Source organism: the organism of the source record quoted next, unplaced genomic scaffold (genome assembly GCF_019419815.1).
Source record: "Pyrus x bretschneideri cultivar Hongxiangsu unplaced genomic scaffold, Pyrus_bretschneideri_v1 Contig7, whole genome shotgun sequence".
NCBI classification, from domain to species: Eukaryota; Viridiplantae; Streptophyta; class Magnoliopsida; order Rosales; family Rosaceae; genus Pyrus; species Pyrus x bretschneideri.
The window spans coordinates 2163717-2189067 of NW_025999809.1; the positions used below are offsets into that span (position 1 = coordinate 2163717).

The 25351-nt window shown below is 37.5% G+C and overlaps 1 protein-coding gene, 3 long non-coding RNA genes and 1 pseudogene across 4 annotated transcripts; 3 read left to right on the plus strand and 2 right to left on the minus strand.

Annotated features, from left to right (window-relative positions):
• Positions 1 to 2407: 2407 nt before the first annotated feature.
• LOC125472500 lies at positions 2408 to 3330 on the minus strand. The gene is made up of 2 exons (XR_007254464.1): positions 3136 to 3330; positions 2408 to 2838 (listed from the first exon to the last, which is right to left on the minus strand). It is a non-coding gene; the product is annotated as an uncharacterized LOC125472500 (long non-coding RNA).
• A 279-nt stretch (positions 3331 to 3609) lies between these two features.
• LOC103937128 lies at positions 3610 to 7664 on the plus strand (annotated as a pseudogene).
• Positions 7665 to 8953: 1289 nt separating this feature from the next.
• LOC103936671 lies at positions 8954 to 9909 on the minus strand. The gene is made up of 2 exons (XR_007254463.1): positions 9738 to 9909; positions 8954 to 9368 (listed from the first exon to the last, which is right to left on the minus strand). It is a non-coding gene; the product is annotated as an uncharacterized LOC103936671 (long non-coding RNA).
• An 8024-nt stretch (positions 9910 to 17933) lies between these two features.
• LOC125472370 lies at positions 17934 to 19957 on the plus strand. The gene is made up of 2 exons (XR_007254299.1): positions 17934 to 18351; positions 19609 to 19957. It is a non-coding gene; the product is annotated as an uncharacterized LOC125472370 (long non-coding RNA).
• A 1571-nt stretch (positions 19958 to 21528) lies between these two features.
• On the plus strand, positions 21529 to 22133 carry LOC125472446 (disease resistance protein Roq1-like). Its single transcript, XM_048573910.1, has 2 exons — positions 21529 to 21980; positions 22076 to 22133. The coding sequence occupies exons 1-2, from the start codon at positions 21529 to 21531 to the stop codon at positions 22131 to 22133; spliced, it is 510 nt and encodes a 169-aa protein (XP_048429867.1).
• Positions 22134 to 25351: the final 3218 nt, after the last annotated feature.

Genomic DNA, 25351 nt, shown 5'->3' on the forward strand with positions numbered 1-25351 from the left:
GTGAGGTGTTACTAGGCTCGGCACATTGAAAGTCGAGTTTGTTTTATGATTGGATATTCGTAAGTACATTCCAGAGTTCAGCATTCTGACAGCCGAACCACATTTACAATCAAGACACTTATCTTTTTTGAGTATTTGCATCCATATAGTCTGGTATCAGTTTGGAGTACTTATATTCTCACAAATATAATTATTGAGGCCGAACTCGAAGTCGATGATTCGTGAACTTCTAAGAAACTAGCAGCCTTATCTTCAGGCTCTAGAAGCCAAAAGACCAAGACGAGTTCCTTCCTTGGCCGCAATCGCAAGATACAAAAGTCATTAAATGTGCCCAACGCCACATCAACATTCATTTTACTCCTCGGCCGATGAGTTGGCACGTCCCGCATTCAACCGAAGAACGTAGTTAACTTATTAATTATTCAGCTTGCGCGCCACATAGGCTAGGTAGTTTTTAGGGTCAACATTTATAAAGAAAACTTTTTGATTTCAGAATTTGAGATCCAAATTTTTAGTTGTATAAAATCATCTAATTGGGGAAAATTGAAAGAGAGTATTTTTCTTCCACGACACAAGATACTGTAAATTTCGATAGAATCGGAGGCAGAGCCGACTTTCGGGGTGTGACAAGTTCCCTTGCACATGGCCCCAAAATTTAAGGGCCCCAAAAAATAGTAGTTAATTTAATATAATAATATAAAATATTATTATATAAAAATAATATATAAAAATGCTAATCAAATCAAAAAAAATATATATATATATACACATATATATACATATATATATATATATACATATATATATATATTTATATGATGGGCCCAAAAGCCATAAGCCTAGTACATGAGGATCCTCTTTGGCTCCTCTTTGTAACGACTTGGAGGATCTGTGAAACGTGTTAGTTTATTGTACATCATGCAGTTAATTTTTGTCAGGTACTGTTTGTGTTCAACTTTAAATAAAAAATTTAAAATGATTTATGACTTGCCTACAAAAACCACCAAATCTGTAAGGAATGATATAAATTACAATTTATAAAACAATAGTGGCAAAGATAATCAATTAAAAGGGGGAGAACCCCATCGAGGTAATCAATTCAGCGTCAGAGAGAATTTTGTTGACCGTACCTGTTACTGTAAAGGAGTTTCTCAAAGTTAAAGTTATTAAAATCATAATTGCAGCCATTCATGCTGCAAGAAAGGATAAATAGACTTGCTTTGATATCGATTAAAAATGGTTTTTTAGACAAAATTGATTATAATGGTTTAATTGATGATTTTGAAGCAAAGAATGCACGAAGAATCATCTTTAAGTGAAACTTCAATGCTAAACTTTTTTAAGTTTTTTTATATTTGGTTTCTTAAGATTGAACTTATTGTTGATTATTACTAATATGGTTACTTTGTTGGTTTCTTTATATTAAATAATATATTGTTCATATTTTTATAATATGACTTATAAGAAGACCCCTTTTATGAACTTCGCACAACGCCCCCGAAACCTCAAAGATGGGGTGGTTGTTGATGCCTTTCGTGGTGAAGAATCGGAGATGTTTGAGTTCAGAAATGATTGAAAAACATGATGTGTCGTTTGGTTTTTAACCATGGGCTTGGCATTAGCAAAGGGGTAAAATAGAAAATAAACGTACACCAATATTACATTCGAATTTTTAATTGATATTTTAAGGATCAGGGCCACGTGTTAGGAGGGTTTGTGAGGACTTGCTTTTGATGCAACTTCCGCTAGCAAAGCCCAAGAATATATGTATAAAAAAACATGTTATCCACATATTTATTGTTGTATAGAGTAGAAGTTGTCCAGTAGGAAAAATGATCATTTTCGGAATTCTTCCACTAAATTCATCAATTTAGACCTTTGAATTTGATCTAACCGTTAAAAACAGGGATCCAAGACTAAACTCTGTTTTTAGCCGTCGGATCAAATTTTAAGGCCTCGGAATCGGATTGGTGGATTTGATGGAAGGATGCGGAAAGGATCCCTTTCCGTCCAGTAGCACCAGGAAACTTCCTCGCATCAGGAGGAGGAGGTGGGATATTCATTCTTAATTTCACCTTTCTTTGTTAACGCCCTCAACTAGGATATATTGTACCCTTTTCTTCCGTTTGAAGGCAAACAATTTCAAGGCCGAATATGCTTGTGCAATTTCGTCTTTTTATTTTTTATGGTTTTTTTGTTTGATCTTTGATGATTTTTTTGGATTGTCGTTTGTACGTATATTTTCTTGAAAGATGCCTTACAGAGTGTGTTTTGGACAAATTTTAATGTAGTAGCATTATCAAATACTTGTTAGGTGACTAGTCTCTCTCTTTCAAATTTTTAGTTTTTGTCCTCAGCTAACTTTATGCACATACTCAACAAGAACTGGTACAATTTCAATTTTTCCGTACTAAAATCTAATCTAGTCTCAAATGCAAGAATAGTTCAGATTCTCTTTCTGTTTTGTGTAATCAAATACTCTCGCTTCGATCGCTTCATTCTCTTCTCTAACAGATAGAGAGATGGACTTGATTGGGTTCATTCAAGTTTTCAACATCGTCGTCATCGCCATCGGGACTCTGTTTTACATGTGCGGCAGATCATTGACATTTTCTTCCTCGACTTCTTCTTCTGGTGCTGCTGATGCTGCTGTTGATGATAACGATGATGACGTTGATCATATCCCCCCTCTTCGAGAAAAGTATGATGTGTTTATTAGTTTCAGAGGTGAGGACACCCGCCTCACTTTTACCAGCCATCTTCGTGCTGCCTTACTTGGCAAGAAAATCGAAACCTACATATACTACAGGCTGAAGAAGCGCCTTTGCGATAACCAAGCTAATAAGCATAAGTTCAAACTTAATCCACTCTTTAAATTCATCCTTACTAAGTAACGTGAACGCTAATAAGCAACATGAACGTTGATAAACTTTCAGCACATAATAATAATAATATTAATAAGAATAAGAATAAAGGGTAATCCCAGCTGAAGCAGAACTTGTAATTCATGCGAACTTTCTCGGCAAGCAAACAAATGGGTGTGCGAATTAGCTCAAATCCAGAACAATTAACAGCGAAATGAACACTACCAGAAGCTGAAATGAACAAAGAATGCATCAAACAAGTGGGTTTTACCTTGTTCGCATACAGAGGGACTAAATCTCTTTCCTTCATGAACAAATCTTGATCTATAGTTGAAAGTTTAACTGCTTTCGCTGCTACTACTAAATCGGCTTCTGCTCGTCCTAATTCCTTATTCTCCTAATCGCAATCTCGGTTTTGAAATTGGCCATAGCACGTAAAGAGGAACAATGATCCAAGAGAGGTAGCGACGCCTGAGGAAAGCAATCTCAGATGTCCAACACGTGGGAAAATTTGACCACGGCTGGGCCAAAGGGCATATTAGTAATTCTACTGTGCAAAAATAAAAAATACAACAGAAATGAAACACTGCAAGGCAAAAACATCAATACACTGCGTGAACAGTGTCTTTGAAATGGGTTTACAAAACTAGTCAAGGCATTGCTTACTATATATCGCTTATCATTTGTAATCCTATTTTGCAGGACGGAGACTGATTTCATAAAGGAAGTTGTGGAAGATATTTCAACGAAATTGAAACGTGAAACCTCATATGATTTAAAGGGCATGGTTGAAATTGAAAGCCGCATCAAGCAAGTTGAATCGTTATTAAGCACAGATGATTGGCAAGGTGTTTGCACTGTAGGCATTTGGGGTATGGGTGGTATTGGAAAGACCACCCTTGCTAAGGCTGTGTTCAACAGACTCTCTAAGTTCGAAGCTTGTTGTTTTCTTAAAATGTTAGGGAGAAATCAGAGCAAATAGATGGAGCCAATCAATTGCAAAATACACTTCTTAGAGAGATCTTAAAGGAAGAAAATCTCTCCATAGATTCGACTTCTATTCGAGAAAGGCTCAGCCGTACAAAGGTTCTCATTGTTTTTGATGATGTTTGTGACTCAAGGCAAATCAAAGATCTAGCTCTCAGTGACACGGTTGAGAATCATCGCTACGGAAATGGAAGTAGAATCATCGTAACAAGTAGAGAATGGAGCGTACTCATTAAAGCTGTTAGTGATGAAAAATATATATATCAGGTTGAGGAATTGAAAACTGATGACGCTCTTCGGCTCTTTCAATCTCATGCTTTCAAGGATAAGTCTCCTAGAGCAGAATACAGAGAGTTGTCGGCAAGGGTGGTAGGTTATGCTGGAGGCCTTCCACTGGCTCTTGAAATTTTGGGTCCCTTGTTCCTTCATTGTAAGAACGAACAAGAGTGGGAAGATGTATTGAGCACGCTGAAAATTTTTCCCGGAAAGGAGATTCGGGATGTGTTCAAAATAAGCTATGATAGGTTAGAAGAAAATGAGCAGCAGATATTTCTTGATATAGTATGCTTTTACAAAGGGAATGATATTGAATATGTTAAAAAGATGGTAGATTTTGGCCAAATGCGTCGTGGAAAGAGGGAACATAATGGCCAGACGCATGGTGGTTCAAGTGCAGCACATGGAATTAGAGTTCTCTGTTATAGGTCTCTCATATCGATTGATTCAGAACGGAAAACCATAGATATGCATGATTTGGTACAAGAAATGGGTTGGTCAATTGTTCGCGAACAATGTATTGAAGAGCCCGGAAGACGCAGTAGGTTGTTCATTGTTGAGGATATCTATCATGTATTGAAAAATAACACAGTAAGAGCTGCAAGTGGATTCACAATTTTTTTAAACAATAAAGAAAAGAAATAGATCGATAAAATACTGTGTACTTCCTCTGAGAAGACAGCTAGAGAACACTCATTTACAAAAAATAAGTCATGTTCCTACAGATGTAGTTTTGATTAAATTTTGTTGTGTTAGTGTGTTCCCATTTGTACTTTGCTGTTGGTTTTCAGGGAACTGAAAAGGTTCAAGCCTTAATCTTTCCCTGGTCAAGGATTGGAGAGCAAAACTTGGATCGTGCAGACTTCAAAAAGATGTATAATATGAGATTGCTCAGTGTTTGGGGGGCGTGGGAAGGCAAAACTCTCTTTGTACCCAGTTCTCTTCGTTATCTTTACTGGGGGTCTTATCCTTCAAAATCTTCGCCCCCAGAATTTTCTCTTGAAAATCTTGTTGAGCTTCGTATGCCCTGCAGCAAAGTCACGCAACTTTGGGATGGAGGCCTGGTATATGTGCTTGTTATAGTTTTTCTTTTTTGTGTAAGGTGTAGTGCAGAAACTAATTCAGACTAAATTGTTAATTCTTACCTTTTCTCTTTGATTTGTTACAGAATCCTATGAACTTAAAAGTGATCTACCTTCATGAATGCAAACGTCTAACTGCACTTCCAAATCTCTTGGGGAGTCCAAATATTGAGCACATGGATCTTTCTAGATGTGAAATTTTGGTTGAAATTCCTCAGCATTTTAAAAATCTTGACAAACTTACTTATCTTAATCTTTCACAGTGCAAGAGTCTCGAGTATCTTCCAAAGATGCCAGACAATATTGAATTCTTAAATTTAAGCTACACTGGCATAAAGGAGTTGCCGTCATCAGTTTGGTCTCATGAAAAAATTTCTTCCTTGGATATCACACATTGTGAAAAACTTAAAGGAACTTCCAAGCAACACTTGCAAGCTGAAAGTCTCAGGTGCTTTTAGTCTAAATGGCTGCACCTCTCTGGAAAAGTTTTGGGAGCCTCCCAGGGGTATTGGTAAATTAGATTTGTCTCTCACAAGAATAAAAGTATTGCCCACATCATCAATGAGGTGTCTCCTTTGTCTCACCAAACTTAAACTGAGGCATTGCATGAATGTTGCGAGTCTCCTACTGACAATTTGTAAGTTGAAATCTCTTGAGGAACTTGATCTCTGTCGTTGCTCTGAACTTAAAGTTGTCCCAAGTAGCATCTACAAATTAACAAATATCAAAAAGCTTAGCTTTAGTTACTGTCGGAAACTTCGAAATTTTCCTCGGCCGACTGGCTCAGTTGGTTTTCTCTCTCTTGAAGTACTAAACCTCCATGGCAGCGGTATATTAGAAATCCCTGAGGGCGTCAATTGCTCAACCTCATTACGGGTTCTTAATCTGGGCGGAACCAAAATTCGGAGCATACCCTCAAGCATTAAACAAGTGTCTCAGCTGTCTAGCCTGTGCTTAATCGGGTGCGAGCCTTCGATCTTTACTAGAGCTCCCAGTGGTACGTCGTCTTCATGCAGATGGCTGCAAGTCACTGAAGACAGTGTCAAGTTCAAGGACTGCAGTTACAGTATGTTGGAATAGATATGAATTGCTACGAGAGGAACATACTTTTTACTATTGTCCAAGCTTGGGTTATGATGAACGGAGCAGAATAATGGTTGATTCACAGCTTAGAATCATGCGAGTGGCAGCTGCGTCTTCAAAGTTAAAAAGAGAGAGAGAAGATTTCGTATGTTTCTCAACTGCGTCTTCAAATTTAAAAGAAGAAGAGGAAGACGAGGAAGATTGTGTATGTTTCGACAAGGAAGATTACGTATGTTTCTCAACTGCATCTTCAAATTTAAAAGAAGAGTCTCTCTCTCTCTCTCTCTCTCTCTCTCTCTCTCTCTCTCTCTCTCTCTCTGTATACGTGTGTGTGTGTGTCTAGTAACATGATGTGAATTACTGTTGCAGGGAGAGTTTTCTGAACCCTTAGTTACCATTGTATGTCCGGGAGATGAAATTCCAAAATGGTTCGTACATCAAAATGAGGGGGCTTCAATAAATGTCAGGCTTCCTGCAAATTGGTTTCGTGAAGGTTTCTTGGGTTTCGCTCTCTCTGTTGTATCCAATCTCTCTGATCCATATGCGGTGTTTGAATGCAAGTACAATTTCAAAACTGGAGAGGGGGAAAGTCATGAAATCAATTTTTAATTCACTATAGGAATTGAAGATGATGTTTATGGTGTAAATTATTGTTTCTCACCTCTACATTATGTGTTCGTATTGTATAAAGACCTTGAATATGAATAGAGAACAAAATGGTCCTCTGCTTTTTACAACCGCGTCACTGAGGTCTCTGTTCACTTCCGGGAAGACGGGGTATTCCAGACGGTGGTGGAAAAGTGTGGGATGTGCCTATTGTATGCCAAAGATGCTGAGAAATTAAAATGTGATGTCATGTCGCAACAAGAACAAGATGAGCATGCAGCAAGTGGGAGTGATGATCCAGAAGCCAGTGGATGCAATGAATCTGAGGAAGCAAGTGGAAGCGAAGACTCTGAGGGAGAAAGTAGGCGAAGAGGAAGCAAAAGAAGATGACTAGTAAGTCTCCAAAAAAAAAAAAAAAAAAAAAATGAAGACGACTAGTTTGAGGAAGCAAGTGGAAGAAATGAGTCTGAGCAAGCAAGTGGAAGTGAGAGCCAGACGCAAGTCGAAGCCATTAGTCTGTTGTTGGTTTAGGGCTCTCCTAAACTTCAATGTAAAAAATAATTTAAAGATAAAAAATTTGAGTAGTTCATCCAGTATTCAACCACAATTATATGTTAAACGTGTGAAATATATTAAAATTGTCTACATCTATCTCAAAATCTATTTACATCCTAATTAAGGGAGGAGTAAGAGATGAGAAATTTCATATCGACAGGCAATCCTTGTTTAAGAAATATAAAGTATTCATTGAGTTCTACAAATATAATTAATACCTGCGTCATAATAGATCACCTATCAATTAAGATTGCTATACAAACCAAAGAATTCAGTTGATTCAAAAATCGAAGCCCATAACAAAATTTATCTAATATATTAAGACAAAAACAAAACCCAAACAGATACCTTCTAGCATTTCCTTTAGAGAAAATTTTCTCAAAAGAGAAAACAACTAAAATCATTGACAAATAGATACAACAAAGATAAAATTCATTGGAACTCCGGTTGAAGAAAATAATAAGCAACATTTACGGAAAAAAAATTCAACGATATTGAGAAAATTACTTGACCTTCTTTGGCATTGATAACTATATTGACAAAATTTGATATAGAATCAAAGATATTGAGAAAAGAAAAAAGTGCAAGGCCTTTGAGCTTGTTTCTAATTTCCTCATAAACATACGAACAAAAAGAAAGAAACAAATGAGTGCAAATAAAACATTCTGAAATAGGATTTTCTTTTATCTGAAAATGCCACTCTATCAGCAACATCATTTGTGCACTCAAAAAGCCTTGTTAGCTGACGGGTTACCCTCAAGACAGACCTGGGACTCTTGTAATATTTGCCTCTTGCCTCGCAAACCTTTCACACTGTTATTACCTGAAAGCAAAAGGCACTTTTAAAAACCCTAGACCTTGGTTATAATGAGGGGGAGGCACAGTAGGAGCTGGCCTTAAGTTCAGTTGCAGAGTATAAAACTTAGAGGAAGTAAGAACAATGAAGGGCCTCTGGTGGTAAACATTCTCGCTAACCTCTTGGGTTGTCCAAGCGCAAGGGCCAGCAAATGTGAGAAGCTTCCCACCGACTTTCTCATTTCTTAAACCTATAAAGGTCAGAGGAGCTACGTCCTAATACCAAAAATCAGATACCATAACGAGAGGTAAACAAAAAGAAAGTATTTCTAAAATAAACCAGGGAAACAGTCAATGCATGATTAAACTTGGTGTCCATGTATGCAATTCTTGTGGGGGCATCTGTTCCCCATACTGATTTCTCTTCTAATATAGGCACTGCAATACTGCATACTGTCCAATAATTCCCTGATAATAAAACGTAAAGATAAGCCTTTTCACTTAGTAGCTAAAACTAACATCAAAATAGATATTCCATCTCACAACGAAGCACAAGAAACTGTACTGACAGAAGGATAACTAGCATACATAATTATTGATTGTTTTATGAAATCATGTCCTTGGAAAGATTCCTTTCTGAACATATGATCATTCTCCAAGCATATGCATACCTCTTCAGGGTGTGTGTGCTTGGATGCATGCCTGTGTTTTGAATGATTTTTATACATGCAACTTCGTATAACTGTCTGGTTTAATTGTTGTTTCTCATAAAGAAAGTGAATGGGGGTTGGAGGAATGCCATATGAGAATTAAGAATGATAAGAAGATACGGAAATTAATTTGAAACATCAAGCTGACAGTGAAGCACAAGTCTGGATATGCCAGTAACAAGATAGTAAGAGAGGAAGTTTAAGTGAAACCTACTTGCATGAATCCACATAAATGAATCATGATGTGATTTAATCTATGCATGAATCCTGGAGAAACTTTTCAGTGCAATACTTGATCTCCATAAGTGGAACTTCGGGATGCTTGTCACAGTTGTGGATGGAATAGAAAACAAATTTTTGGATTCCCATTGCTTTTGCACATTGTATAAGAGCAACTTTTCCTTCCCAATCTACCTAAATGGAAAAAATGGTTAGATAAGACCAAAAATGCACGCAGGACACATTAGTAAGTCCGGTAATGTTTACTGCAACATATAAAATAACTTCATGATCTTAGATGGATACACGAATCTCTAAATTGTATCGGAGCACTTTTTAAAAGGTTGAACAATCCATAGACCTTTTCTAATTTATTCCTACATTTTATTTGAACAAGGAATAACATAAATACACAAAAGGGAATAAGACAGAGTCACAGAAGCAATTACATATGACAAATGCCTGATCTACGTTTGTAATGGACGAACTGATCATTTAGCGAATGAACTGCTCGTTCTGCTTATCAATGATAGCTTCAACAGTTGGGCATTAAAACTCACCTTTTTTATGGGCTCGTCTGGACGTCCCATGGCAACCGTAGCACGCCAATCTCTTAGAAAATAGGCAGGGGTTGGTCTCGGCCTGACCAAGCAACTAACATATCCCTCATCAACTGCTCTCCTCACAATCTGCCTCCCCAGAGTCTCGGTGGCGCCGACAACCAGTGGTCTGACGGGTGTCCCCCGAGCAAGATTCACAGCCCCAGCTCCCACCCTGCCCGTACATTTCATGAAACGCCACGTATTGGTCCCTGCACACACAAATCAAAATTGAAAATTCAGTTCTTTTCAAATTTGAAGACAAATATGGGTTCTTTTCAAGTTTGTAAACAAAAATATGGGTTTTTTTGCGATTTGTGAATTACAGTGGAAAAATGAAAGGCTTTCCTGTTGAAGGGAGGAGACGAATGAGTGGCGGTAGAGGTGGAGGAAGATGACGAAGGAAGGAGATGGTCTGGAGCTAAAGTCTGGCACCATGAGAGCGAGGCTTGGAACGATGGCGTGTCGGAGTCACGGTGATGGAGGTTTCCTGGTGTTGCCAGCAGGGTAGGAAGCCTCCAAGCCATTGCCATTTTCAAAGCTTTCTCTCCGTCTGTCACCGTTTGGACAGACCCTTTCATTTTACACGCACACACAGAGGGATGGAACGATTGAGCCCAGTGTTGCCATGTCATTCTCCAAAGTGGACTAAGATTTTCTGCCACTTGTCTCAGTTCATTTCTGTCATACGACCCGTCCCGACCCGACCCTGGCATATTCAAGGTTACTTTGGGCCGAATTCCGAACGAAGCCAAATTAATCGGGACAAAGGAAGTACGTGAAACAAATTGAGGAAAACGAGCCTTTGCAAGAGGTTGAGTTGATTTGATAAAATATAAATTCCTTGCATTGCGAATGGTTGAAATTAAAAGTTCGCAAGTTGAATCGTTATTAAGTATTAATGATTGAAAGGTGTTTGCAGGGGTGGTCTTTGCTCATTAATGATTGAAAGGTGTTTGCATGGGTGGTATTGGAAAGACCACCATCCACAGCCATATATAATCAAACATTAATCGCATACATGTGAGCATGAGTGTTGTTGTGTTTATAGATTTTATTCAATATGAGAATCCCAAAAGCATGAGTTTTCCTCCTTCCAGTTTGAGCGCGACTAATCATATCCCGCCCTTGTATTGTTGGTTCCACACACAGCCTCTATACCCCAAAAAATAAAAATAAAAATAATAATACATAGTCCATATACAAATCAACCAACAAATGAACAAAAACACCATCTTTTTCAATAATTTCCTCATCAACCAAACAGAGCACAGACTGGGAAATGATTAATCACCTGCATGGGGAACAACTTGCTGATACCCTTCATGACCAAAGCTGGCACAATCTCCAAGTTCCTCATAATTCATTTTTCTTCTACAATTTACTGGATAAATGTAGAATTTGAATGGATTGTTGTCATTAGATCATATACAAAGGAAATGTCAAATTTTAAGGGTTAAATTACAATTGATGGCTGATGTGGCAATTTGAAGTCTTATATCAAATTTTATGCTTCTCCAACCGAATTGTCAAATATTATTTTATTATTTAAATAGAGCTTTAAATGGTTGTAATTATTAAAAAAAAATGTTGAAACAAAATTTTTATTGGTTGAAATGTTAGTGGAATAAGGGATTGACACACCCCGATTCAAAAATTGGGGCGGATTGTAACATCTCATATCGTCCAGGAGTGTGGATCATGTAAGCCTTACATGTATATTCCCATCTCTACCTAGCACGAGACCTTTTGGGAGCTCACTGGTTTCGGATTCCGTAGGAACTCCGAAGTTAAGCGAGTAACGCGCGAGAGCACTCCTAGGATGGGTGACCCATTGGGAAGCTGCTCGTGAGTTCCTAGAAACAAAACCGTGAGGGCGTGGACAATATTGTACTACGGTGGAGTTGAGCTCGAGATTTGGTAGGGGCCTGGGCCAGGATGTGACAATTTGGTATCAGAGCCTAACCCTGACAGTAGTGTGCCGACGAGGACGTCGGGCCCCTAAAGGGGATGGATTGTAATATCCCAAATCGCCCAGGGGAGTGGATCCTGTAAGCCTTATATGTATATTCCCATCTCTACCTAGCACGAGGCCTTTTGGGAGCTCACTGGCTTTGGATTCTGTAGGAACTCCGAAGTTAAGCGAGTAGCACACGAGAGCACTCCCAGGATGGGTAACCCATTAGGAAGTTGCTCGTGAGTTCCCAGAAACAAAACCGTGAGGGCGTGGTTGGGGCCCAAAGCGAACAATATCATGCTACGGTGGAGTTGAGTCCGGGATGTGGTGGGGGCTCGGGCCAGGATGTGACAGGGATCCACCATTAAAATGAATTAAAAATAAATTTAACATTGATGTCAAATTTTACTCCAAATCACAAAGCCTTCAAATCTAGTAAGCAAATAACACTTCGGTTGGAGAGACTTTTGATCTCAAATATACATAGTGGCATTCCACCTAGGATTTTGAAATCTCCTTTGGAGATGCTCTAACATAAACAAATGCAAAATTTGGATGTTGTAACTCCGGTGGAAGATCAAGCTACAAATTCAAAATTCAAAACACAAAAATGAAGATTAAACACAAAATTCAAAATTCGCAATGCAAAAATCCAAATTAAACACAAAATTAAATTGCTTTTAGAGACATAAGCTTAGGAACACAAAAAACTGAAACTTTTCGAAAGTGCAGAAAGAGAGATAAAATACAACTTGGACTAAAATTTGAAATTTTACCAAAGGGGTTTCGAAGGAGGCGCAGAGAGGAGGAGATCAGCAAGAGCAATGTTTTAAAAATCGACCTAGGCGGCGCCTAGGCATTGGGCGGTGGAGCCCCGCCCCGATTTTGGGCAATGTGTTTGGAAAAATTGGCGGGAAGCTAGGCTGCTCCTAGGCGGAGAGCTAGGCGGCACCTAAGCTGTCCTAGGCAATTTTTTTTATATTTTTTATTAATTGTGTGCTTTTTTCTTTTTTGGTTTCATGGTGGTATACTTATGGAAATGATGTACCTAATTTTCATTTTATCATTATTTTATTATCCATACAAGTATAGTTTTTTTTTAGGTGTAAATAGACACTTATTTACAAGATATATAATAAATTTACATAAATGCACCTAGGCCCCACCTAGCCGCCTAGGCGCTAGGCCCCTACTCACTGCCCGACTAACGCCTAGCGATTTTTAGAACCTTGAGCAAGAGAGAACTTGAGAGCAATGGTGGTTTAGTTTTATAAAAACTTTCAAATATATCCAAAATATCACTTAACTAGACACAAATACCCTTAAACTTTAAAACAAAACCCTATTTGATGAAAATTTCTGATGGCAAAACCTAAGAAATGGTGGAGACGTAATGAAGGCATCGGCTATTGGTGGAGACTTGTACAGCCCTAAACGAAGGTGAGTGTAGATGGTTCATTTTTTGCATTTTCCCTGCGGAACGTTTTCTCTTTGCTTTTGCAGTTTTTTCCTTTGATTGAATATTTATTGAAAAACGATTTGTCAATTTTTGTAAGGTTATTTATCTCAATCCTTTGGATTATATGCGCTTCATATATATTTTTCCGCACTTTTGCATTATTAATTGTGTTGTCCGTGTTCGGATTCTGTTTTGAAGGTTATCATTGGCTATGATAGTGAATTGAGAGATCTGCTGTTCTTAGAATGTGCAGAAAGCATAATTTTTTTTTGTTCAAATGATAGAATTTTGTTAGATTAGTTACCGACGGGATTTGAAACGCCGTCATGCAAGGGCTCAAACCATTATTGTAAAAGGCCACTTGCAAAAAGCATAATTTTAAGGTTTACGGAATAAAAATTCTTATTAAAAAAAATAAGGTTCCTTAAGTGAATGAATGGAAGATTGACAAATCTAATATCATTTGCCAATCAGTTAGAGACAAAGCTAATAAAAATTCTTTTAGTGCATATTATAAAAATTAGGTTTACGAAATAGAAAGTTTTCTTTGTGTTTTTATTCTTCTTATCTTGGTTTGGAAATTATTAATTAGTTGTACTAATCATTTAGGCAATATTAAATTAATTTTTTTCAATGCGTATGTCACTTTTTTCTTTTCTTATTGTTATGCTTTTATTTCAGGAAGATGTCTAGTTTGACAATTTTAGTGAACTATGGTGGGAGGTGGGCTAACTCGCACAAAATTGAAAAACAAAAGATTTCTTATTTCAGATAAAATTACATTTGTGGAGCTTTAAAAGAAAGTACATGGTACGAAAGTCATATATAACACAATGGAAACCACATGGCATGCATATATAGTTGATGATGATGACGTGAGGAAGTGACATTTTTAGCTCATGGTGTATTCCATTGTGTTTTACATTAAAGTAGAAAGTATTTTCTTCCGAAGACTGTAAAACTGAGAGACCCTATGGTGACTCCGAAGGAAGAGGAAGTGATATTTTTAGCTCTTATGAGGAAGAAGATGATTCTTCTTCAGAGAATTCAAAAGAAATCAAGACTGGATGTGCAAGATCAACTATGTTCATAGAGAAAAAGTACTTGTGGTAACTGAGTTTCTATGTTTTCTAACAAGGGTTTAGGGTTTAGCCAATGCTCTTGCTGGTTTGGGGTCTCTCATGTGGTTGTTTTTCTTATTTTATGCATGCTGCCTCCCATGTACCTGGAGGTGCAAAATCAACCATGTTTACAGAGAGCAAAATGTGGCAACTGATCATGTTGTCGAAATCCTTGTGGTTGATGACGTTTTTGGGTTTGTTAGGCCTAGGGATGTCCTAACGCAGTTGGCCTTTCACCCTCCCATGTACCAAAAGTATTAACAAGACATAAAAAATCAATTTCATTCGTGATTTGATTCTAATAACGTTGAAGGTACGCACTTCTCCCTAGTCCTTCCATGTAGCATCTAATTACGTTTAAGCAGTGTGTTAAAAAGCGTGCCTCGATGTGTGCCTAGACAGCTTTGGAGGTGGGGCGGTGGTGAAAACGCTCTGCCCAGCAGGAGAAGGCTTAAACTCACCTAGAAGAAAATTATAAAGTAGCATCAAATAATTCAGATCTTGAACTTGAAAAATTCGAAGAACCATCAAATGATCCAGAACTTCAAGTAAATTATATGGTCTTTCTCCCGTATACACTCTGTCTCACTACTGTCGCACCAACCGCTATGTTTTCACGTGTTAAAAAACTATGATGTCCACAATTTTACAGGTTCCTCCTGTTTGGTTTCGTGAAGATTTCTTGGTTTTCTCTCTCTATCTGTTGTTGTTGCATTCAACCATTGTACTGTCGCACCGGATTTTATGATTGGATGTGAGTACAGCTTCAAAACTAGTAGCGGCGAAAGCCATGAAATCAAAGAACCTTACTATATTCCGTGTTCGGATGTCGAAATGTTTTGGTCCTATAAGCTTATATTAGATTCCCATCATGTGTTTGTGGTATAATGCCTTTGAACTTGTAGAGGGAGCTAAATGCTCAACTGTTGATTTACCAAGAAAACAAAGAAAATGCTGCTCTTGTTTTCACAAACTTGTTAGGACGGTTTGGGGCTGTTGTGCTTTTAGAAAAGGAAAAAAAAACAGTTTATTAAAAAATTTAGAACATCAAATGTGTTTGGTAAAACAAAAGAAAAGTGTTGTTTTTTTAAGAAAATGTTGTTAATGATGGTTTTACATTTACAACAATTTTATATGAAAATTTACCAAACACTCGGACACTGTTATTTTTGTTAAAAGTGCTTTTACAAAAAAAAAAAAAGAAAAAAAAAGGTTACTAAATGCTTAACAACTTTATTTTACAGCTGTTTATTCTCGCAATACAGTAGAATCAATTTAAAGCATTAGTGTTTTCCGAATGGGTGGGGAAAAGTTGTGGGTTCTGCTTGTTGTACTCCCAAGGTGCTAAGGTCATCAAGTTGGAGGGAGGGAGAAAAAAGTATAGAAAGTGTGGGATCTTTATCTAACTCAACGTATTAAATTGTTACACCAATTTGGTCATGTACCTCACGGATGATATTCCATTCCCTGTTAGATATCTAGTATGCATGTATTAAATTGTTACACTATTTTGACAATCAGGGTTCTATTAATAGTAGTTTAGATGTACACTCTCTCTTTATGGCTCGTTTCGTGCGTATGATACATTGGAATCAGTTGAATTGCAGAATTCATATAATTCAAGGTATGAGAGAAGGCCGAAAGTCCAAGACAAATAATTTCTCATTTGAAGGGGAATTAAAAGGGATTAGCCATGAAGGAAATTAACCCTCCTAATCCTAGCATTTTGTGGGGATTGAAAGAGATAAACCACAAATTGTGATTTTTTTTCTTCGAACACTTTTTTTGTGAAGTAAAATCTCTCAACGTTTGATCCAACTTCTTCTCTCCCGTTTTGGTGAGAGAACTTCTCTCCCCTTGAGAGTTCTTCTGCCGTTTGTGTGAGTAGCTTCAGAACCCGGTCTCCTTTTTGTCGTCGGCTTTAGCTATGGCTAGGGTTGGTGGCAACCCCCTCACTTCGTTGATTCCATTTTCGTCTACCACTACTCGTTTCCTTCCATCCTCCTCGGACCAATTTGCTCCATCCCCTCACGAATCCACGATCTGCAATCACATCTCTTAACCGCGTTTTGTCGCGAGTTTATTGGAAGGTGTGTAGAGTTTTGGCTCAGGTGTTTGCATCACCTGCTTCCTTCTGTTTGCCTTTATTGGCTCTGTCTCTGGTGGTTTGGGTTTTCCCATTGGATTCCTTGGTTTTATGGTAGTGGATTTTGTGGTGTTGTTTGCAGGGCGATGGAGTACTGGTTTCCTTCATTCTAGGGGTTTTGATTGGTTGGATCGATGGGTGGATTGTGACGGTGGCTATCAAGAATTCTAGCGACGGCGGGGCTGCAAGGTTCGAGGGTTTTCTTATTTTGTTTTTGTTTGTACTGGGCTCCAAAACTTGTTTTGGGCTCTTTTTTGTGGAAAATGATCTCGTGGTTGTGGCCGTTCATCATACATCGTGCGTTCAGTTTTCATTAGGTACTATTTATATTTAATTTTAAATTTTAAATTTCAAATGATTTCTGACCGGAAAATGTACGATGAACGACCACAATCACAGGATCCCCAGGAAAAGGATATGGCGAGGATCCTTTTCCCTTTTTTGTGTGCTTTTGAGGTTCACTTTTTTGTTCTGCACTTAAGTTGTAGTTGGACCTCTTCTGTGTACTTTTTCTTTGTTTGTAATAAAATTTGCTTTTGATAAAAAAAAAAAAAACATTATCTTTTGCGTGCGTAGAAATTATTTAGGGCGTGTTTGATAAATGATTTTAAACAACTGAAAACGCTTTTAGATAAAATGTTTTTGGAATCAAACCTTAGTAAAAATCATTGTTCTAAAAATCCCCTCCTAGGCGTTAGGTGGTTCGCCACTGCCTCGATTAATGCCTAGGCGTTTGAAAATTAAGAAATGGCGCCTAGACCTAATAAGGCACTCGCCTAGACCGCCTAGACCGCCTAGCCAGCCTAGACCCGCCTAGTTACCCGCTTAGGTTGCGACTCACTTAGACATAAAATAGATAACTTTCATTTTGTATTTAAATTTTTGCAATAAATTGTAAGAGACTTGCTGAATAGTTAAATAAACATACATTATATGTTTGTTCCCATGTTTTCATTATATTTCAATACTTTATAATATATATGACATTTTATTTTATAGTTTACGATGAAAAAATATATATTTTAAGTATAAACAGACACTTATTTACACGAAATATAATAGATTTACTTAAATCCGCCTAGTCCACCTAGCCGCCCATCGCCCGACCAGCGCCTAACGTCTTTTAGAACCTTGGTAAAAATACAAGTTAATTTTGGAAAAGTATTTGAAATGTTTCTAACAAGAAGCACATTATTGCTAGATATCAATTCCCTATTAGATATCTAGTATGCATGTTGTCCAAATTTTCATCATATAAAATGTAAACTCTCCTTATTGCTCCTTTCGTGCGTATGATACATTGGAATCAGTTGAATTGCACAATTCATATAATTCAAGGTATGAGGGAAGACTGAGAGCCGAAGACAAATAATTTCTCATTTGTAGGGGATTGAAAGAGATAAGCAACAAATCGTGATTTTTGCCAGACATACCCTTTTTTTCTGTGGGTGGAAGTAGGGTTGGGCAAACGGATCCTGGACCCGCGGGTAGGGGCGGGTACCCGTTATTTGGGGCGGGTAAGGGCCGGATCCAAAATTTCTAAACACAAAACGGGGTGGGGCGGTTCGGGTATACCATATTAGCGGGGCGGGACGGGACGGATCTTGAAATAGAAGTGGACGGGCCCCCGGCCCGGCCCGTTTCTAGAATGAATAATAGAAGAAAATCAAGAAATTGTTTCCTCCTGGTCCTCCCGACTCCTGTCATTTCACAGTTCACTCAGACCTCTCTCCTCCTAACTCTCTCCGATCGTCCTAGCTCCATACATCGCTACCCTCCGTCCGTTGCCATCATCATCAGGCTTCGATCTTCTTTTCCTGACTCACTCTCTGGAAATCAGTTTCTCTCCCTCCGACGAACAACGAAGTCGAACAACTCGTGTACCCAGCAAGGTAAATATTTTCTTCTGCTTCCTTTCATTTGCTGCGATTTTCACATGGATCTTGCTTGTTTTTTGGTTGTGATTTGATTGAAATGGTCATCTGGGTCTGTTTTTATTTGATTTTTGGAGCTGGGTTTTTGTTCTTTTGGGATTTAGTTTGGTTTCTCTGTTGAAATGTGTTGGGGGTGAGCTGGATTTGCGATGAGTGAGTTCTCTGGGGTGAAGGTTGATTGAATAGGGCAATGTTATTGGTGTGCTGGGTTTACATTTTTATTTTCAAAATGAAATTAGGGTTTTCTAGATTTAGGGGTTTTGTTGAGTTCTTAAATTAGGGTGCTCATAGTCCTCTGATTCCAGGTCCCAGACCATCATCGATTCACCATCGAGAACACTGCTACCATCATCATGCTAAAATTTAGGAAATTCTGAATTACGGTATTTTTATTTATGTGAATTTTTGGTTTAGGAATTTAGGATTTTTTAATTAGATTTGTAGATGCTATTCTGGGTTCTCAAAGTGAGCAAGACCCCAATTGAAAATTCATGTGGGTTCTGTGACTGTGTGCTTTTCCCAGTCTGCGTTTTGACCCCAATTGAAAATTCATGCTAAAATTCGTTTTTTCTTGTCCATTTTTGTATGATTGTTAGGTTGATATGGAGGGTTTTGGGATTTTTGGTTGATTGTTTGAAATATTGGAGTTTTGGGGATTTTTTGGTGTTGATTAGGGGTAGGGGTTTTTGATTGTTGATAGGGATTGTAAGTTTCGGGGTTTGGGAATTGTTTTTGAGGTTAGGATATGTTTTATTTCCCGAGAAAACTTGTGAAGAAGATGGAAGGAGTTCTAGTTTGGGATTTTTTTTTTTTTTTGTTCATTTTTATGGCCCTGCGTAAAGATTCACAACCACTTGACTGAATTACTCCGCTGCTGTGCTCGTTGGGTTAGTGTTAAGGGATTGTGTTATGCATGCTGTGGTTGCTTTCCCACTACAATTACTGCCACCCAGTTGCCTACTTTTTATCTCTCATTTATCTTTACCTGGTAAGAATGTTACCATTCACTTATGCCCTTACATTTTGTTTTCATTCATCTTTCATATATGTACATTTGAAACTCGCAGCATTAGGGTCTTTCGCCTTCGATACGTTTTATCAGTGTTATTTAATGATTATTTCTGTTAAGGGAAACATGGTATGTAATATAATTTGGTAAATTGGTATGTGCTAAAAAGGATGTGATTGAAGTGAACTTTTCTTGCACTTGTGAAGGTTCATGATAGGTACATTACGAGATTGCGGAAGAAATTACAGTTTGAGGAAAGAAAACAGGCTAATCAGAGACGGGTAGTTTCTTACTTTTCCCATTCTGCATTTTCAGTTGTTATTAATTGCTTTATTGGTTAAAAATTATGCAACCTGAAATGTAACTTGAGTTAGAATCCAAATTCTAGACTACCAAGAGATGTACTCAATTAACGATGAAACAATAACAAGATGAGAAAAGCATTAGAATTTGGATGTCTTGGATTTTCGGATATTTTGTATGTTGATTTGATTTTTAGATGTTGGAAGATGTAATATTATTATTTTGGATGTATTGTTAATCTATGAACTTGGATATTGGACTTTGTATTTAGATTGGATGTGAATCTGTGCAGTTTTGCAATCTGTGCAGTTTTCTGTGCAGTTTTTTGCAGATTGCAATCTGTGCAATCTGTGCAGTTTGCAATCTGTGCAGTTTTCTGTGCAGTTTTGTGCAGATTGCAATCTGTGCAGTTTGCAATCTGTGCAGTTTTTGTGCAGATTGCAATCTGCAATCCGTACAATTTTTTTTTTTTTTTTCAAACAACCAAAAAAAAAAAAAAAAGGACCCGTGGACCCGGCTCGAACCGGCCCGTTTCAACCGGGCCGGGTAATGTCCGGTTCTTATATTAGAAAATGTAATCCCCGGCCCGGCCCGGCCCGTTCTTTTTGAACCTAGGTCCGGTCCGGTCCCTTCAAAATTGGGCCCGGCCCGGCCCGTGCCCAGCCGTAGGTGGAAGTTACTTAGGGCTCATTTGGCAAGAGTTTTTAAACAATTGAAAACACTTTTAAATAAAATGATTTTGAAACCAAACCTTAGTAAAAATAAGAGTTAATTCTGCAAAAGCATTTAAGTGCTTCTAGTAAGAAGCACATAGCTTTGAAGTCCAAAAATATTTTTTTAAAAAACGCTTTCAATCATTTAAAAACACTTGCCAAACGAGCCCTTACACATCACATTTTGAAAAATTACTTCCAAAATAACAAATATAGGCCAAGAAAACAATTAAGAGTGAAAAATAAATTTATAAAGATGATAAGAAATACTAAATTAGAATTACTTTGACCCCTCAATCTCCGGGAAGGGGGCTTCCAAACTTTGAACGACGACGTAATGAAGTCGTGATGGTGATGCATGATGACGAGGATGGAGTTTAGCTACATGTCACAACTCTTTTCACCATATCACTTATGTTACATTTTAAAATATCATTTTATTTATAGGTGAGAAATCTTATATTTAATTATCGTCAAAGTTTATTTTAAACTACATTATTAGTAGATCATTACGAGGTTAAGCTCACTCCTTCCTATTCGTGTAGATAATATTGTCTCTTTCAAAAAAAAAAAAAAAAATTCCCTCTTTTCACTATATTATTTAGTTATCCGACCCGATCCGACCCATTCCAGTTATGGGTTGTTTGGTGTAGAATGTGAGCAAGTCATACAAACTACAAGACTTTTTTGGTTCCAGTCTGGTCAAATCTCTGCATACAATTCCTTCCTGGAAAGTGGAAATTAAGGTAATCCCTCTGCAACTTTCAACTTGTTAATAATTTCCTGAGGCTGAGGTGCAGCAGTTCATCCTTCCTTAATTACATTTGTTTCTTACTTAGCATTTAATCTCTGCAATTTTTAACTTTTTATTTACCCTCCGACAGTTCGCTATGACAACACAATCTTTTGTTGTATCTTTAATATAGTAAAAAAGATGGTAAATTTCTGGTTTAAGATCCGGAGAGGATCTTCGTTGTAATTTATTTCAGTTATTGAAAAGAAAAAATGGTAAAATCAATATGTATTATGTATGAATTTGGCGGCAAAAATGAGATTGGTTATGGTGAAATTATGATGCTTTGACTTGTGGGTTTGCAGTTTATGAATAATATGGCTGATTCTTCTTCTGCTTCGGATATTGTCTGTCAAAAAAAATATGATGTGTTTCTTAGTTTCAGAGGTGTTGATACCCGCGATACTTTCACCAGCCATCTCTATTCCGCTTTAGTTCGGAAGAAAATTGTGACCTACATTGATTACAAGCTTGAGAGGGGGGATAAAATTGCACCTAACCTTCTAGAAGCAATCGAAAAATCAAAGCTTCCGGTGGTTATTTTCTCAAAAAACTATGCTTCTTCCACATGGTGTTTGGAGGAACTTGCGCATGTACTAGAATGCAAGGATAGATACGGACAGATTGTTGTACCCATTTTTTACGGCATAGATCCATTTGCTCAACTTGAACAACGTTTCAAGGACAGTATGGACAAGGTGCTCAAGTGGAGGGCTGCTTTGACGGTTGCAGCCGATATCTCTGGGTTTGATGCCTCAAACAAAACAGGGTAACTTACTTTCTAACTTGTTTCAATTTCTACTACAAGAATTGTTAAGGCATACTAAATACATACTGTTTGTGCTGCACAATCATATTTTCCAGGACTGAGGCTGATTTTGTTGAGAAAGTTGCCCAAGATGTTTTGAGCAAATTGATATAGCATGTTTTTTTGCGGGATGGATATACGTCTTGCAAAAGAAATGCTAGATATTCGTGGTTTTTTTGCGGGAGGTATTAAAGTTCTTATTGATAAGTCTCTCATTTTAATTTCAGAGATGAACTGCCTAGAAATGCATGATTTACTACAAGAAATGGGACTGGAAATGGTTCGTGAGCAATGTAATGAGGAGCCCGGAAAACACAATAGGTTATTCATTGAGGAGGATGTCTCTCATGTATTGAAGAATAATACAGTAAGAGCCAAATGCATTTATTTTCTTTTTCTATAAAAAAAATCTTGAATTCTATGAAAGACACCAAGAAGTAATTCATTTATGATTAGAAATATGTAAGATGTCCACAAGTTTAGTATTCAGAATATTTTGTTGTCTACCGCATCCTCGTTTATACTTCTGGTCTTTTGTTTGTCAGGGAACTGCAACGGTTGAATGCATTTTCTTTAATATGTCTAAAGATTAAAGAGCTACACTTGAATCCCGCAGCCTTCAAAAATATGTATAATCTGAGAGTGCTGGAGATCTATAATTCTTCTAGCTTGAGCAATAAGTGCAGCAAATTGTACCTTCCTGAAGGTCTTCGGTCTCTTCCTGATACGCTTAGTTATCTTCACTGGGAGGGATACCCTTTGAAATATTTTCCATCAAAATTTTCTCCACAAAATCTCGTTAACATTCAAATGGCCCACAGTCAAGTCGAACAGCTTTGTAGTAAGGGCCAGGTATATATTCTTATTTTAGTTCTTGCCAAAAACATAGTGTGTAAATTATCTGGCTTTGTTATGCATTCTTGTCATTCCTCTTTTCTTTCTACAGAAACTTGCGAATTTAAAAGTGATCGATTTTAGCTTCTCCAAACGCCTGACTGAAATTCCAGATCTCTCTCTGAGTCAAAAAATTGAACATATAAATCTTAAAAGTTTGGTTGGAATTCCTTCGTATTTTCAATATCTTGACAAACTTAGTTTTCTTGGGCTGAGAGGATGCTCGAATCTCAAATATCTTCCGGAGTTGCCAATCAGCATTAAAACCTTATATTTGTCAGAGACTGCAATAAAGGAATTGCCTTCATCAGTTTGGTCAAACGAAAATCTTTCTCACCTGGATATAGAATTTTGTAAAGACCTTGAGAATCTTCCAAGCTGCAGTTGCAAGCTGAAATTCCCCTTTCAGTTTAGTACAGAGGGTTGCTCATCACTTCACAAGGTTTCGGAGCCTCCTAGGGATATACAAGAGTTGTTTTTGAATGGGACAGCAATAGAAACATTGCCTTCATCAATTGACTGTCTCTTTGGTCTTACTGAAATTGGACTGAAAGATTGCAAAAGTCTCGTCAGTCTCCCTACGAGCATATGTAAGTTGTCTTGAGGGACTAGATCTCACTGGTTGCTCTAAATTTGAATGCTTCCCAGAAATTTTGGAGCCTATGGAACATCTGAAGTTTCTTTCATTAAAGGGAACAGCAGTTAAAGAGCTACCTTCATCAATCAAATTTCTCTCTCGTCTCCTAATCGTTGACTTGAAAAATTGCCAAAGGTTAGTGAGTCTCCCAAAGAGCATTTGTAAGTTGAAATCCCCTTGGAAGCTCAACCTGAACGAGTGCTGTAGATTCAACTATTTCCCTGAAATCTTGGAGCCTATGGAACGTATAGAGTTTCTTAGTTTAAGAAGGACAGCAGTTGAAGAGCTACCCTCATCAATCGAAAATCTAATTGGGCTTGAAACATTAGATCTCCGTCTGTGCAAGAAGCTTGAGTTTGTCCCAAGCAGCATCTACTATTTAAACTGTCTTAGAACTCTCAGTTTTGATGGCTGTTCTAAACTTCAAAAATTGCCTTCATCCGCATTTGGCTTGAAGTTATTCCGGTATATTAGAAACCCCTGTTCGCCTCGATTGCTTAACCTCATTACGAGGATTAGATCTAAGATTAACGATGGTTAAGTGGATACCAGCAAGCATCAAACAAGCTTCTTGTCTGTCTTGCCTGTTGTTAAATACTTGCAAAAGCCTTCAGTCTTTGCCCGAGCTCCCAGGGGTTCATTGGCTGGAAGTATATGGTTGCACTTCTCTGGAGAAACTGTCAAGTTTAAGAACTCAACTTGTACAAGGTTGTGATGATTATGAACATGGAGTTTATGGAAGGATCCCCAAGAAACTTATATTTTTTGGTTGCTTGAAATTGGATGAGAATGTGATGCGAGAATTATACGCACACAAATTAACCCTCTTGTTGTCAAATTGTAGTACGGATGCAAGTAGGGATCGATCTAGACCGGGGATTAGGAGGGCTTGCTAAAACCTCTAAATTGACTCAAAAACATAAAAACAAAGTTAAAAACGTTCACAAAGACTCAAAGGACTCAAAACTGCCTAAAAACACTAACTAGGCAGTTTCCGACCTTAAACACAAATTTGGACGAATTTAAGATTAAAGGTTGATTCAAAACACTTTAAAACACAAATTAAGACACTTTAACACTAAACTAGACTCAAAGAATGCAAAACTAAAAGTTAAAACACTTAAACAAACCTAAAACCCAAAATAGCAACTAGAAGACTCAAAACTGCCTAAAAACCACTTTCTGGGCAGTTTTGAGCATCTACACTAATTTGGACGAAATTGGATGAAAACTTGAATCAAAATACTTAGAAACACAAATCAAAACACTTTCTAACTAATCTAAGACTTCAAATTAAAGGGGGATTTGTTTTGGAGGAAAATTGAAATAACGAAACAAGTTAATAAACTAGACAGAATGTAAATATGAAATTGATGAAATGGAATGAATGGATGCTAGCCAAGGGGTTCATCTCCACACATGTTACACTTGCATAATAAAAAGATTTCCAATTGCATTTCAATAAATTATGAAACTCATCACCCCGGGTTAATTAGTTCCGCTTAAATTAACCTTCAAATCTTCCTAACGTTATTGAATTGGATGATTGCATACGACAACCCAAAACATTTCCCACAAGTCCCCTACATGATTGCATAATAGAGATACAAGCAAGAATCATTACGCTCTATGAAAATTATAAGTGTTGACGAGGCATTCGTTACTATGATTGCATGAAACTTATGCCAAGAATTCGTTTAACGCGATTGTTTATAAGCAACCTCTACTACTTGTGAATATAAGTTCGTAAGTATTAGGTGAAACTCACTTATATTCTAGCGTCATATTCATGCATGAAAAT

Bases quoted from the DNA above. Each gene is read 5' to 3' on its own strand.
- LOC125472446 (XM_048573910.1), top strand. From the start codon at position 21,529: ATGGCTGATTCTTCTTCTGCTTCGGATATTGTCTGTCAAAAAAAATAT. The intron at 21,981-22,075 runs GTAACTTACTTT...CATATTTTCCAG, and splicing joins GATGCCTCAAACAAAACAGG to GACTGAGGCTGATTTTGTTG.